This window comes from Sus scrofa, chromosome 7 (genome assembly GCF_054392235.1).
Source record: "Sus scrofa isolate SSC_HxYL_T2T_F1_AM1 chromosome 7, Sscrofa_HxYL_maternal_Yorkshire_Landrace_v2.0, whole genome shotgun sequence".
NCBI lineage: Eukaryota > Metazoa > Chordata > Mammalia > Artiodactyla > Suidae > Sus > Sus scrofa.
The window spans coordinates 61,920,221-61,936,449 of NC_139389.1; the positions used below are offsets into that span (position 1 = coordinate 61,920,221).

The 16,229-nt window shown below is 39.0% G+C and overlaps 1 protein-coding gene across 6 annotated transcripts in view; it reads left to right on the plus strand.

Moving 5' to 3' along the window:
- BLM (BLM RecQ like helicase) overlaps positions 1-16,229 on the plus strand; it is a 95,097-nt gene that overhangs the window by 16,389 nt on the left and 62,479 nt on the right. For 5 of the 6 annotated variants that reach the window (XR_014808827.1, XM_021097881.2, XM_021097884.2 and 2 more), the window contains 3 exons: positions 9,925-10,026; positions 11,733-12,439; positions 14,602-14,764. Coding sequence is in view for 3 of the 6 variants with exons in the window: in XM_021097881.2 (XP_020953540.1) it covers positions 9,925-10,026; positions 11,733-12,439; positions 14,602-14,764 (972 nt within the window). In the remaining 3 variants the exon portion in view is untranslated. 6 annotated transcript variants of the gene reach the window in all.

The window sequence follows — 16,229 nt, forward strand, 5'->3', positions numbered from 1 at the left end:
TTCTGCCCATTTTTCCATTGGGTCGTTGGCTTTTTTGCTCTTGAGTTGTATAAGTTGTTTATATATTTTAGAGATTAAGCCCTTGTCAATTGCATCATTTGAAACTATTTTCTCCCATTCTGTAAATTGTCTTTTTGTTTGTTTTTATGGTTTCCTTTGCTTTGCAAAAGCTTGTCAGTTTGATTAGGTCCCATTGGTTTATTTTTGCTTTTATTTCTGTTGCTTTGGGAGACTGACCTGAGAAAACATTTGTAAGGTTGATGTCAGAGAATGTTTTGCCTGTTCTCTTCTAGGAGTTTGATGGTGTCTTGTTTTACCTTTAAGTCTTTAAGCCATTTTGAGTTTATTTTTGTGAACGGTGTGAGAGTGTGTTCCAGTTTCATCGATTTACATGTGGCTGTGCAGTTTTCCCAGCACCACTTGCTGAGAAGACTATCTTTTTCCCATTTTATAGTCTTGCCTCCTTTGTTGAAGATTAATGGACCATAGGTGACTGGGTTTATTTCCGGGCTCTCTATTCTGTTCCATTGGTCTGTATGTCTGTTTTGGTACCAGTACCACACTGTCTTGATTATTGTGGCTCTGTAATATTGCCTGAAGTCTGGGAGAGTTATGCCTCCTGCTTGGTTTTTGTTCCTCAGGATTGCTTTGGCAATTCTGGGTCTTTTGTGGTTCCATATAAATTTTTGGATTGTTTGTTCTAGTTCTGTGAAAAATGTCATGGGTAATTTGATAGGGATTGCATTGAATCTGTAGATTGCTTTGGGTAGTATGGCCATTTTTACAATAGTAATTTTTCCAATCCATGAACATGGAATATCTTTGTATTTCTTTATGTCTTCTTTAATTTCCTTGATTAATGTTTTATAGTTCTCTGCATATAAGTCTTTCACCTCCCTGGTCAGATTTATTCCAAGGTATTTGATTTTTTGGGGTGCAATTTTAAAAGATAATGTATTTTTGTGTTCCTTTTTTTTTTTTTTTTTTTTTTTAATTGTCTTTTTGCCATTTTTCTTGGGCCGCTCCTGCGGCATATGGAGGTTCCTAGGCTAGAGGTCAAATCCAAGCTGTAGCCGCCGGCCTACGCCAGAGCCACAGCGGCCTACGCCAGAGCCACAGCAACGTGGGATCTGAGCCGTGTCTGCAACCTACACCACAGCTCACTGCAATGCCAGATCCTTAACCCACTGAGCAAGGCCAGGGATCGAACCCGCAACCTCATGGTTCCTAGTCGGATTCGTTAACCACTGAGCCACCATGGGAATTCCTTTTGTGTTCCTTTTTTAGTATTTCATTGTTTGTATACAGAAATGAGACTGATTTCTGAATTTTAATCTTATATCCTGCTACTTTGCTAAATATGTTGATCAGTTCGAGTAGTGTTTGGGTTGAGTCCTTAGAGTTTTCTATATTATTATCATGTCATCTGCATACAGTGACAGTTTTACCTCTTCTTTTCCATTTTGAATATCTTTTATTTCTTTTGTTTTTCTGATTGCTGTGGCTAGGACTTCCAATACTATTGAATGAAAGTTGTGAGAGTGGGCATCCTTGTTTTGTTCCAGATTTTAGTGGGGTGGCTTTCAGTTTTTCTCCATTGAGTATTATATTTGCTGTGTGTTTGTTGTAAATGGCTTTTATTATGTTAACGTATGTTCCCTCTATACCCACTTTTGTGGGAGTGTTTATCATGAATAGACGTTGGACTTTTTCAAATGCTTTTTCTGCATCTATTGAGATGATCTCGTAGTTTTTGACTTTTCTTTTGTTGATGGGGTGTATGATGTTGATTGATTTCCATATGTTGAACCATCCTTGTGAACCCGGGATGAATCTCACTTGGTTGTGGTGTATGATCTTTTTTACATGTTGTTGGATTCAGTTAGCTAAAATTTTGTTGAGAATTTTTGCGTCTATTGTCAAATGAATTGTAGAAGTGTTTTTGTTGGGTGTTGTGAAATATCCTTTTGGTGTTTTAATTGGAATTTTGTTAAATTCACATTAATTTATAAAGAACCATTATCTTTGTGATATTTGAACCTTTCATTTAAGAACATGAACTATTTCTCTATCCATATCTTTCTTTATTTCCCCCAGTAATATTTGGTCATTTTTTTTTTATATCATGAAGATGTATGGCTTTTGTTAGGTTGATTGGTAGTCATTTAATATATTTCATTGCTCTCGTTATTCAATGCTTTTTAAAAATTGTATTTTCTAGTTAGTTATTACTACTATATGGGAATACATTTGACTTTTGTGGATTTATATTTATCTTTTATTTACCCACTTTACTGAAGTTTTAATTATCTGTTGTTATGACTGATCTTCTTGGGATTGTGTAGGTATATAATCAAATTGTCTACGTGTAATGATATTCTCATCTCTTCTAAGTATTTCCCTTTTTTGAATATTTTTGCATTGGCAAGAGTGTCCAACATTAGAGAGAAAATAAGATAACAGTCTCATTTTTGCTCCTATTTTTAATGGAATCCCCCCATTGTAAAATATAAGATGTTGTATTGGGTCTTGATTTTTAAGTACTTCAAATATTATGTTTTAATGTATCTATTAGAAATTACTTGAGGAATTCCCATTGTGGCTCAGTGGTAACGAACCCAACTAGGATCCATGAGGATGCGGGTTTGATCCCTGGCCTCACTCAGTGGGTTAAGGATCCAGTGCGCCCGTGTGCTGTGGTGCAGGTCACAGACTTGGCTCTGACCTGGTGTTGCTGTGGCTGTGGCATAGGCCGGTAGCTGCAGCTCCAATTCAACCCCTACCCTTACTCTGGGAACTTCATATGCCACAGGTACAGCTCTAAAAAGCAAAAAAAAAAAAAAAAAAAAAAAAGACTTGAGTTTGACAGATGCCGTTTCAAATATGCATTGATAATACATACTATGTGATTCCATATATGTGAATCAAAAAGTTCAAGAATAGGAGTTCCTGCTGTGGTGCAGTGGGTTAAGAACTGACTGCAGCAGCTTGGGTGGTTGTGAAAAGTGCCGGTTTGATTCCTCTGGCCTGGCACAGTGGGTTAAAGGATCCAGCATTGCCATAGCTGTAGCCTAGGATGCAGCTGCGGCTCAGATTAAGTCCCTGGCCCAGGATCTTCCATATGCTGTAGGTACTGCCGTTAGAAAAAAAGTTCAAAGGAGTTCCCGTCGTGGCGCAGGGGTTAACGAATCCGACTAGGAACCATGAGGTTGCGGGTTCGGTCCCTGCCCTTGCTCAGTGGGTTAATGATCCGGCGTTGCCGTGAGCTGTGGTGTAGGTTGCAGATGCGGCTCGGATGCTGCGTTGCTGTGGCTGTGGTGTAGGCCAGTGGCTACAGCTGCGATTCGACCCCTAGCCTGGGAACCTCCACATGCCGTGGGAGCGGCCCAAAGAAATAGCAAAAAGACAAAAAAAAAAAAAAAAAAAAAAAAAAAAAAAAAAAGTTCAAGAATAGACAAAACTAATTTACAGTGGTAAAGTCAGATAGTGGTTACATCTGGAGTGTATTAACTGAGAAAGCATATTGAAGTGCTAGAAATGCAGCTTTTTTAAAATTTATTTATCTTTTTGGTCTTTTTAGGGCCACACCTGCACCATATGGAGGTTCCCAGGCTAGGGATCGAATTGAAGCTATAGCCGCCAGCCTACGCCAGAGCCACAGCAACGCAGATCCGAGCTGCATCTGCAACCTACACCACAGCTCATGGCAATGATGGATCCTTAACCCACTGAGTGAGGCCAGGGATCAAACCCGAGTCCTCATGGATGCTAGTCGGGTTCGTTTACTGCTGAGCCACAATGGGAACTCCATAGAAATGTACCTTGATTTGAATGTTTATACCGTTATATACTTAGGTAAAAGTATCAAGACATATGCTTAAGATCAGAGAAGTAGTCAGAGGTAATTCTGTTTATTACTGTAAGTGTGACATTTTTCTTGCTTAGCCACTTGTAGGATTTTTCTTTTAAGTATTTCCTTTTAGTTCGGTTTCATAAGACTACTTCTTAGTGTCATAATCTGGTTGGCAAATAAAGGTCTTCTCAGTTTCCAGCCTAAATTCTTGTTATTTGTTCAAGACACTGTTGAGATAGGACTCCTTTAAGCATTTACTCTTTGCATTTGGTTTCTTTTACTGCTTTAAGATGTCTCATTTGCTGGATATACTTTTTATATTCCAGCCCTGGATTATTATCATTCTCTCATAACTTCTTTTCACTGATTTATTTGTTCTTTCTTTATGTGGATATGGCTTTCTAATTTGTTTTGTTCAATAAATTTTTTACAGTGTTCATTCAGCTTTTTACTTATTTATATTATTTTGCAGTGGCATGATAACTCTATGCATGTGAAAGAAAATTTTAATAAAGTTTCTAAATTATACTTGTGATTTTTGTGTTAAGTCTAATTCAGAGGTTTATTCTTTGAGGTTTTCTGGATTCTCATTGCTTTGTTCTTCCTCTTTTTGTATTGTGAAACCTTTCATTAGTCTCTATTTATTTTCCATTTATTTCTCTCTCTCTCTCTTTTTTTTTTTTTTTGGTCTTTTCTAGGGCTGTACCCACGGCATATAGAGGTTCCTGGGCTAGGGGTCCAATCGGAACTGTAGCTGCCAGTCTATACCACAGCCACAGCAACGTGGGATCCGACCCTTGTCTGCAACCTACACCACAAATCATGGCAACGCCAGATCCTTAACCCACTGAGCGAGGCCAGGCATCGAACCCACAACCTCATTGTTCCTAGTTGGATTTGTTAACCACTGTGCCACGATGGGAACTCCTTCTTTTAATTTTATATCAGTGATCTCTCCTGTTGATGAACAATGTCTTGGGTCAGACAATTTTATTGATATTTTTTGCTTCTCAGTACTCACCAACTTCTTAAAAGCATTCCCATTGAAGGATATTGAGTAAGAAAACTGTATATTTGCTACCATGTTTTGGACTATGACTAGAGGATACCACTCTGAAGACTAAACCAAAGAGCAGTGTAGCTTCAAAGTAGGAAAGGGTCTCCAGGGTTAAGGTTGACTACATGCTAACTGTGAGTCTGTAATGTATCACTACAGTTATGAAATACTTAATCAAACATATGTAATATTGAGATGGCTAAATATACATATCAAACCATGCTAATGGTTTGATAATGTTACAGATCTCTATTAGAATATCATGACTAGTTTTGACCCCAAAATAAATAAAATATAAAAAATTTGTCGAAGGATGCGATAGGAACAACAAAAACTTAGAAGGAATGTGAGAAAATGTTAAGTAATGATACCATAGGCTAGTTTGTCCTGCTTTGTGTCTTAAGACTGAAGGTCTATGTGCCTCTGCCTCCATGTCAGCCATCTAATTGGTTGAGGTTGAAATTCTGAGAGAACTGAAGTGTGACTTCACTCTATCATTTATCCTGTGAAAAACTTCCATATTCGACAGGACCTTGGACAGAGCATACCAGTGAAAGGTCAGTGCTTTTAAACTGGATGCAAAGTATGGAGGTGCCTTTGGACATGCAGGGACTGTGGTCTTAAAATATTCTCCACTTAAAAAAAAAAAAAAATTAAAAATTGGAGTTCTGACTGTGATGCCGTGGGTTTAGAAACCAACTGTAGTAGCTCTGGTCTCTGCAGAGGCCTGGGTTTGATCTCCGGCCTGGTGCAGTGGGTTAAAGGATCTGGTGTTGCTACAGCTGCAGTGTAGGTAGCACCTGTGGCTTGGATTCAGTTCCTGACCTGAGAACTTCCATAAAAATTTTTTTTTAAAAATCAAGGCTCTTTGGGAAAATGGCTGATGCTGAGTCTGGGGCAAAAAAAATGCACAAGATAAGTCTGGGGTATCTTTTCATTCCAGATAGTAAGGAAGCTCTCAAAGACTACTAAGTTTGTGTGAAAGAACTGAAGAGTCAACTTGAAAAGGCTCCAACTAGTCAAACATGAAACAGTTTGAGAATCAATAAAAATGATAACTGGGAGTTCCCATCATGGCGCAGTGGTTAACGAATCCGACTAGGAACCATGAGGTCGGGGGTTCGATCCCTGGCCTTGCTCAGTGGGTTAAGGATCCGGCATTGCCGTGAGTTGTGGTGTAGGTTGCAGACACGGCTCAGATCCCACGTTGCTGTGACTCTGGTGTAGGCCGGAGTCTACAGCTTGGATTCGACCCCTAGCCTGGGAACCTCCATATGCCGTGGGAGTGGCCCAAGAAACGGCAAAAATACAAAAAAAAAAAAAAAAAAAAAAAAGATAACTGTATTGGATTGAAACATACCTAATATGTTTAATCCATGAGTTTATAATAATACTGAAAGAAAGAATTGACCACCACTAGAGCTTGTTAGAGAATGAACCCATTATTTTGAAAACTAATAAAGGAAAAGAATCTAACATTTATCCCATCCTTTCCTTTTCAGTTGACTACTGCATAACAAAATAGTAGATCAGAGAACATTTCTCTTGATAGAAGTATTTCAGCTAATAAATGAAGAAGAAATAACAACATTAAAATATCACTGTTTCGGGAGGTTGACTTCTAGAATGGTGAAGTGAGGATTTTGTGATGTGTGTATGGGTGATGGGCATGTAGGAGTTCATTACCCTTCTGTCCACTTAGTTTTCTTTTGTCTGTGCCCACGGCATGTGGAAATTCCCGGGCCAGGGATCAAACCTGCACCACAGCAGGGACAACACCATATCTTTAACCCGTTGAGCCACCAGGGAACCCCCCCTTATGTTTATTTTGATAACAACTTTATCAAAATAAAGTGTATGAATTAGCTATTTTACCTAAAGCATTTTAAAGAGTTAGAAGAGGCAGAAATCCTTTTTTCTTCTGGAGAAAGTAGAACAAAATCTATATCAAAATCATCATCATCAGGCTCAACAAATGGAGATTTCTCAGTTGAATGTAATTCTCTTTCTTCCAAGTTTTTTTTCTTTTCACTATTATCTAAAGTAAAACAGTATTTTTTACGTATTTAACATTTTTTTATTAAAGTGTAGTTAATATACAATGCTGTGTCAATTCCTTGATGTACAGCAGATTAAACCAGTCGTGTGTGTGTGTGTGTGTGTGTGTGTGTATACACACACACACACTCTTTTTCTCATATTATCTTCCATCATGTTCCGTCCTTAGAAATTGGATATCGTTCCCTGTGCTGTGCAGTAGGATCTCATTGCTTATACACCTCAAATGTACTAGTTTGTGTCTGCTAACCCCAGACTCCCGGTCTGTCCCACTGCCTCCACCTCAGCAGCCACAAGTCTGTTCTTTGTGTCTGTGAGTCTGTTTCTGTTTCGTAGACAGGTTCCTTTGTGCCACATTTTAGATTCCACATATAAGTGATATCATGTTATTTGTCCTTCTCTTTCTGACTTCACATAGTGTGAGAGTCTTTCGTTCTATCCATGTTACTGCAAATGGCATTATTTTGCTCTTCTTTACGGCTAAGTAGTATTCCATTGTGTACATGTACCACATCTTAAACCGTTCTTCTGTCAATGAACATTTAGGTTGTTGCCATGTCTTGGCTATTGTGAATAATGCCACAGTGAACATAGAGGTGCATGTATCTTTTTGTTTTTTATCTTTTTGAATTATAGTTTTGTCTGGATGTATGCCCAGGAGTGGGATTACTGGATGATATGGTAGTTCTTCATTTAGTTTTCTGAGGACCCTCCATACTGTTTTCCATAATGGTTGTACCAATTTACATTTCCACCAACAATGTAGGCGTGTTCCCTTCTCTCCATACCCTCTTCAGCATTTGTTATTATTTTTTGCTTTTTAGGGCCACACCCATGGCATATGGAGGTTCCCAGGCTAGGGGTCTAATTGGAGCTACAGCTGCTGGCCTACACCACAGCCCATGGCAACACCGGATCCCCAACCCACTGATCGAGGCCAGGGATCGAACCTGCAACCTCATGGTTCCTAGTTGATATCGTTTCTGCTGAGCCACAACAGGAACACTATAGACTTATTACTGATAGCCATACTGACTGGTGTGAGGTGGGACTTCACTGATTTGTATTTCTCTAATAATTAGTGATGTTGAGCAGTTTCTCATGTGCCTGCTGGCCATCCATGTGTCTTCTTGGAGAAATGTCTATTTAGATCTTCTGCCCATTTTTCAATTGGGTTGTTTGGTTTGTTGTTGTTGAGTTGTATAAGTTGTTCGTATATTTTGGAGATTAAGCCCTTGTCAGCTGGATCATTTGCAACTATTTTCTCCCATTCCATAGGTTATCTTTTCTTTTTTTTTTTATGGTTTCCTTTGCTGTGCAAAAACTTGTAAGTTTGATCTGGTCCCATGGTTTATTTTTGTTTTCATCTCTATTGCTGTGGGAGACTGACCTAAGAAAACATCTGTACGTTGTCAGAGAATGTTTTGCCTATGTTCTCTTCTAGGAGTTTTATGGTGTCTTGTCTTATGTTTAAGTCTTTAAGCCATTTTGAGTTTATTTTTGTGCATGGTGTGAAGGTGTGTAAAACATAGGTTATTTCTATTTTTATTTTTATTTATTTATTTATTTATTTATTTTGTCTTTTTGTCTTTTTGTCTTTTTGCCATTTCTGGGGCCGCTCCTGCGGCATATGGAGGTTCCCAAGCTAGGGGTCGAATTGGAGCTGTAGCTGCTGGCCTACGCCAGAGCCACAGCAACACGGGATGCGAGCCGCATCTGCCATCTACACCACAGCTCACAGCAACGCCGGATCCTTAACCCACTGAGCAAGGCCAGGGATCGAACCTGTGACCTCATGGTTCCTAGTCGGATTCGTTAACCACTGAGCCACAACGGGAACTCCCATAGGTTATTTTTAGTAATTAATGTGTGGAATATGATTTATGTAAAACTTCATATTTCTGTGGACATTATCTGTTGTTAACCCTTCTTCCTAAGATACTTGACATAAACTAAAAGGAGGTCTCTGGTAAAGATAGAATGGGAAGGAGGGAGTTCCCATCATGGCTCAGTGGAAATGAATCTGACTAGTATCCATGAGGACTCAGGTTCGATCCCTGGCCTTGCTCAGTTGGGTAGGGAGCCAATGTTGCCGTGAGCTGTGGTGTAGGCCGGCAGCTACAGCTCTGATTAGACCCCTAGCCTGGGAACCTCCATATGCCATGGGTATGGCCCTATACAGACAAAAATAAAATAACTTTTAAGGGAAATGCAGGTGAAAGTAAAATACATTAAAAAAAAAAAAAGAAAGAAAGAAAGAAAAAGAATGGGAAAGGGCCTTGAAACTCTCAGCTCAAATGAGAATTGTTTATACCCATAAAGTCTGGCTATCCTGTCTTCCTTTAGCCCCAGTAATTTCAGGGTGCCTTAAGCAACACATTATCCCAAGCAGTAGCTCAGCAGTATCACAATTTGTTACACAGGGGATGTAAATATGCTTGACAAAAGTATTCTTTCAGGTTGAAGCTAGGTAATTAGGAAGCATGGTATCTTGCTAGTAAACCATGGCTTTCGTTGGTGCTGCTTTTCCTTCTTTTCCCGATTTTTCCCTTGGGCAGAGAATTCAGTTACTCCTTTGTTCTTTGGGTTTTCGGTATACTTTGATCATTTTCTCCCACCTTTCTCACCATCTGACTTCCGTTTATTCTTCAAGCCTAGGCCAGGCCCCATTTTTTCTGCAAGCCTTTTCCTAATAAGCCCTTCCTTAACGTCTTTTGTGCTTATTTTAGCATTGGGGAAAAACCAGGTCATTTTGTTTAAGGCTATTTAAGTGAGCCTCAGTTAAAGATTATAGATTTCAAATATCACAGTTGTAAATGTCAGAACAGTTTTTTGACCAAAAAAAAAAAAAGCCTCATTTACTCTGAGCATAGTTAGAGCAGTGCTTCACACACATACACCCCCACAACTGAATATATATTGTAATTGATGCATATTTTTTCCCCTCACTTTTTAGGATCATGGCTGCTATTCCTCAGAATAATCTACAGGAGCAACTGGAACGTCATTCAGCCAGAAAACTTAATAATAAATTAAGTCTTTCAAAACCAAAATCTTCGTAAGTATTTTGGTTGGTTTGCTTTCGTATGGGCATTAACTCACAAGTAAAATATCTTCTTTCAACCCTCTCATCATACGGTTGAGGAAATGAGGCTGAGTGAGTCAGGGATTTTCCCACTTTGCAGATTAATAGTAGAGCAAGTGTTAGCAACACCAGGTAATAAATTGTTCAGCACTTTTGCGCAGTTGCTGGCACATGATATTTGCTCGGTATTTGTTGAATGGATGAATAATGGATCTTGTAAATTTGGGCAAATAGGGGTTTTTTTTGTTTTGCTTTGGGGGTTATTTTTTAGCTTTCATTTTTATTTATTGATAGATTTATTTTTGCTTTTTAGTGCCAAACCCATGTCATATGGGATGTTCCCAGGCTAGGGGGTGGAATCGGAGCTACAGCTGTCAGCCTACACCACAGCTCATGGCAACGCTGACCCGCTGAGCAAAGCCGGGGATCAAACCCGCTCCCTCATGGATACTAGTCAGATTAGTTTCTGCTGCACCACAACTGGAACTCCCAAATCGGTTTTTTAAAATATTTTAATATAACTTTACATCCTTTTCAATAACAGTTTATAAGGAAACTGTAATCCTCTAGTTCTGTTCTTTCCTCCACGCTCTAGTCCAAAGTCCTAACAATACCTAGTAATTTATAGCCTTTATAGTTCCCTTATCAGGTTCTAGATGCCATTTTGGGTGCTTGACTTTAAAGTAACTGTTGAGTTCCCATTGTCGCACATCAGAAACAAATCCAACTAGAATCCATGAGGATGCAGGTTTGATCCCTGGCCCCGCTCAGTGGGTTAAAAATCCTGTGTTGCCATGAGCTGTGGTGTAGACTGCAGACGCAGCTCGGATCCTGTGTTGCTGTGGCTGTGGTGTAGGCTGGCAGCTGTAGCTGATTCAACACCTAGCCTGGGAACTTCCATATACCACTGGTACAGCCCTAAAAAGACAAAAAAAAAGTCAAAGTTCCCATTGTGGTTCAGTGGTTAACGAACCCAACTAGCATCCATGAGGACGAAGGTTTGATACCTGGCCTCACTCAGTGGGTTAAGGATCCAGAGTTGCTGTGAGCTGTGGTGTAGGTCACAGACGTGGCTCAGATCCTGCATTGCTGTGGCTGTGCTGTAGGCTACAGCTCCAATTGGACCCCTAGCCTGGGAACCTCCGTATGGTGCAGGTGTGGCCCTAAAAAGACCAAAAAAAAAAAAAAAAAAAAAAAAAAGTCACTGTACACTGTAGACCTTCATGTCACTAAATCCAGCAGATGTCTGGGACTCTTACCTCTTTGACTTGTCTTTCAGATTTCATCATAGCTAGCAGTGTTTAAATCTTTTCCCCGTAAAAACTTTTATCACAGTAGCAACAAGTAGCCTTGTTGAGTTTCCTCTTTTTCATTATGCTGACCCCTCCCTCTAGAGGGGCTATTAATTAGGAACTACCAGCCTGAGAAATAAAGTAGTGGGTGGGAGTGGCCTGTATACTCTCGAGGCTGAATAATTAGCTTCTGAGTAGGAAGGATCATTGCATACAAAACATAATTTAAATTACCGTACACTTTTTAAAGTCAGAAAATCTTTGCTCATTTGTGATACAGTGAAGGGAGGTTGTTACATAAATTAGTAAAAAAAAAAAAAAAATCGAGTTGTTTTGTATAGTTGCTGGGTTTGTTAAATCCATCTAATTCAGTTTTTTATTTTTCAGAGGTTTCACTTTTAAAAAGAAAGCACCTTCAGCCAAAGACCTATCTATAACTAGTGTGTCAGTAGCAAAAACACCTGTGTTGAGTGACAAAGATGTTAATGTTACTGAGGCCTTTTCCTTCAGTGAACCTTTATCCCACACCACAGATCAGCACAAAAGGATCAATGACTTTAAAAATACTCCAGCCGGACAGCAAACTAAGAGAGTTAGTTCACAACAACCGTTATTACCAGATTTGTCCCAGGTTCCACAGGAAGTTTTGTGTACCAGCCAGAACACACCAGTTATAAAGGAATCCCGTGATGCTACTTTCAAGAAATTAGAATTTAGTTCTTCATCAGATTCTTGTATTACCTTCAATGATTGGGATGATATGGATGACTTTGATACTTCTGGAAATTCAAAAACATTTGTTACACCACTCAGAAACAACTTCGTAAGAGTAAGCACTGCTCAGAAATCAAAAAAATCTAAGAGGAACTTTTTAAAATCACAGTTTGATAAAATAAATACAGTAAAGACTGATTTGATTCCTCCATCCTCTGAGAGCAAGCAGGCATATTTGACTAAGAAACAGAAGGATGATTCAGAATGGTTAAGTAGTGATGTGATTTGCATCGATGATGACGATCCCAATTCCGAAGAGCATATAAATGAAGATACTCAGGAAAATCGCTCCTTAAAAACTCATTTGGAAGAGAAAAGAGGTAAAAATTACTATTTTGTTTCATTTCAATATGTTGATTGTATTGTATTAGTTTATTCAAAGCTAAGCATTGGGAACAGTAGTAAATATGATTTAGCTTTTGTCCTTAGGATATATGGCAGTGTTTATTGAACCATCTGTTGACCATGTTCTTGAGGCAGGACATACTAAGGAAATGAAAGATTTTATTCTGCTAATGAAATTTTTCTATTAACAACAAGGATAATTCTGTGATTTTAAATATGAAGAAATATGTAGAGAATATAATGCTTAGTGAAATAAGTTGGACAGAGAAAGACAAATACTATATGAGAATCACACTGGTATCTGAAAAAATAATAAAAATGAATCTAGGAGTTCCCTTGTGGCACAGTAGGCTAAGGATTTGGCATTGTCACTGCTGCAGTTAGGGTCAGTGCTGTGATGTGTGTTCAGTCCTTGGCCTGGGAACTTGCACCTGTCGCAGGCGTGGCCAAAAAGCAATGGATCTATATACAAATGTGAAACAGACTTAGAGAACAAACTTATAGTTACTAAAAGGGGAGAGGGAGGAAGGAGGGAGAAATTAGGAATATAGGATTAACAAGGTATAAACTACTATACATAAAATAGATAAGCAGTAAGATTTACTATATAGCATAGGGAATTATACCCAGTGTCTAGTAATATCCTATAATATGATCTGCAAAAAAAACCTGAATCACTATAGTGTACACCTGAAATTAACACAATATTGTAAATTAATTATACTTCAATGAAAAGAAAAGAAAAGAAGGTCCGTGGAACAGCTTAATGGTCTACTGACTGGTTGGTAGTAGAATTGGGGCATGTAACTAAATAAGCCTTTGAATTAAAATTCTCTTACGGCTTGCACTACCTGATATTGATGTCTAATATGAGCTAATCAGGCTATTAAAGTATTATAAATTACATTCAAATTGTTTTCTGTTGAGGTCTCATAGTTATTAGATGTCTAGAACTTCATAGCTGGGATTAGCCATATGTGGAGGTGCCCACCTTCTAAAACAGTTGTAAATATGAGACTAATGTTTTTAAACACCAGAATCCCATGAAGGTTCCTGTAGGGGTGAGAGAAAACTCAAAAGTGATTGATACTGAGCAAAACTGTAGCCTAACCAAATGTGTTGCTCTTTGTGAAGAGAAAATATGGTAAGAGGTAAATTAGAGAACAACAGTTTGGCATTGTTTTCCCAATAGCCAATAGAGGCACTGAATCTGGGAGACTTAAATAACTAGAACCCCTCTTTGGTAAAGTAGATTACTTATCAGGCTTACCTGTACTTTACCCTTATTTATTTATTTATTTAGTCTTTTTGTCTCTTTCTAGGACTGCACCCTCGGTATATGGAGGTTCCCAGGCTAGGGGTCTAATCAGAGCTATTCGCCAGCCTACACCACAGCTCACAGCAGCGCGGGATCCGAGCCACATGTGCAACCTACACAACGGCTCACGGCAACACCAGATCCTTAACCCACTGAGTGAGGCCAGGGATTGAACCTGCAGCCTCATGGTTCCTGGTCAGATTCGTTAACCACTGAGCCACAACAGGAACTCCTACCCTTAATTTAAATATGAGTGAAAAATAAAGGAGTTCCTGTTGTGGCGCAGTGGAAAAGAATCCAACTAGAAACCCTGAGGTTTCGGGTTCGATCCCTGGCCTTGCTTAGTGAGTTAAGGAGCCTGCGTGGCCGTGAGCTGTGGTGTAGGTTGCAGATGGGGCTCGAATCCTTAGTTGCTGTGGCTGTGGTGTAGGCCGGCAGCTGTAGCTCTGATTCGACCCCTAGCCTGGGAAACTCCATATGCCACAGATGTGGCCCTGAGAAAAAAAAATTTAAAAAATAGAGAAAGGAAAGTGCTGATACTAAGTATGGGATTCTTCATAAATTAACTGGAGACAATCTCGAAAATCCTTAAGCAAATCATCAGCCTCAATCCAGCATTCCTTGGCCTTAATCCTCTTGACTCACTCACTATTTATGAAGAAACAAGCCAACATTAATATGTGAAAGGAGAGCCTCATAGAGTACAGAGCAGGGGTGGTGTTTGTGACTTTCCTGAAGCATTCACTTTAAAGTGCTCACACCCTGTTCTTTTCTGCCTCATTAATTATTAAAATAACCTATGTTTATCAACTGTTTTAGATAATTGTGAAAAGGAGAAAAGCTTGGAAGAAACAGAATTACATTCAGTTGAGAAATCTTCATGTATTGAGCTCAATGAAGATGATTATGACATAGATTATGTTCCACCTTCTCCAGAAGAAGGAATGACTTCTACCTCTTCATCCTCTTTAAAATGCTCTAGGTAAAACAGCTAATTAATTAATAAACTATTGTTTGTTTCTGGGTTAGCTGAAATAATTTGTTATGTAGTCTCATCTCAAAATTAATTTCATGTTTCTGCACAGTTTCTGTGGTATCCAAATGAAAGTGTCAGAAAAAAATCCCTATTTATTTCATTGTTGGTATTTTAAAGCTGTAAAGTTCCATTATGATTAATTTCATGGAACCTCCAGTTTCATGTAGTTGATTTTGGCCTGTGGAATATAGTCCTAAAAATATTGTATTTCCAAACTCCTGGGCCTGAAATGACTCAAAACTAACACCTTATTGGCAAAGTGACTTAGTAAGAAATGTGTCCCCCTTTTTCGCCTCCTTTAAAAAAAAAAAAAATCCAAATAGAATTGAACATTGTATTTGTCGTTCACTGAATTTTGGTAAATTAGTGACATGATTGTGGAAAGAATAGAGTCCACATAGTTCATTACAAGCTTACAATACTAATAGTCATTGTTAGCTCCATCCTCACCCCAATCTAAATCATAATCCACTTGAGTGGTGGGTTATTTACTATGCTGTTAACCAGTATTTCGATGAGAAACAAATCCCGCTTAGTCTATCCCTATAGACTGTTCAAGGAAGGAAGGAAAGCAGGAAGGAGGTATTCGCCTGCATAACCTAGTTTCTCTGGGTTTTTGTTTTAACAGGTGGGTTGAGATGTTTAAAGAGGCAGGAAAGGTTGAAGCATGATTGTTCTTTGACAACAAAACTGAAAAACTGTAAGAGCTCCCCTCTTCCACTTTCCAGTAGAAATTCAGACAGCATTGTACAAAGTTAAAAACAGAGCAGGACTTCATATAGCATTCATCAGCATTCTCATTGAACAGGTGAAGCTGTTGAGGGAAGTGCAGGAGATGACCGAGGATGCTGCCCTGAATGGCAAATGGGCTAGGATCCAGCGGAGTGTTATTTCACAGCCATCCCATTTCTTGTTGATGGCCCGGCTTTTCTTTGTTTATTAAAAAAGTGTGCATTGCACAGATAACATTGTAACCACGTTAACAGGATACTTACTGGTAGGCTTACAGTTCCAACAAACCAAACTTTTTTTTTTTTGCTTTTTAGGGCCACACCATGACATATGGAAGTTCCCAGGCTAGAGGTCAAATCAGAGCTGCAGCTGCCAGCCTCCACCACAGCCACAGCAACACCAGATCCGAGCCATGTCTGTGACCTACACCACACCTCACAGTAATGCCGGATCCTTAACCCACTGAGTGAGGCCAGGGAACGAACCCTCATCCTCATGGGTCCTAGTCAGGTTTATTGACCTCTGAGCCATCAAGGGAACTCCCAAATATTTTCTTTATGCACATTAAGTTCTTTTATTTTTTTAATTGACATAGAGATGATTTACAGTATAAGTTTCAGGTGTACAGCCTAGTGATTCAGTTATTTTTTCTGATTATACTCCATTACAAGTTGTTTTA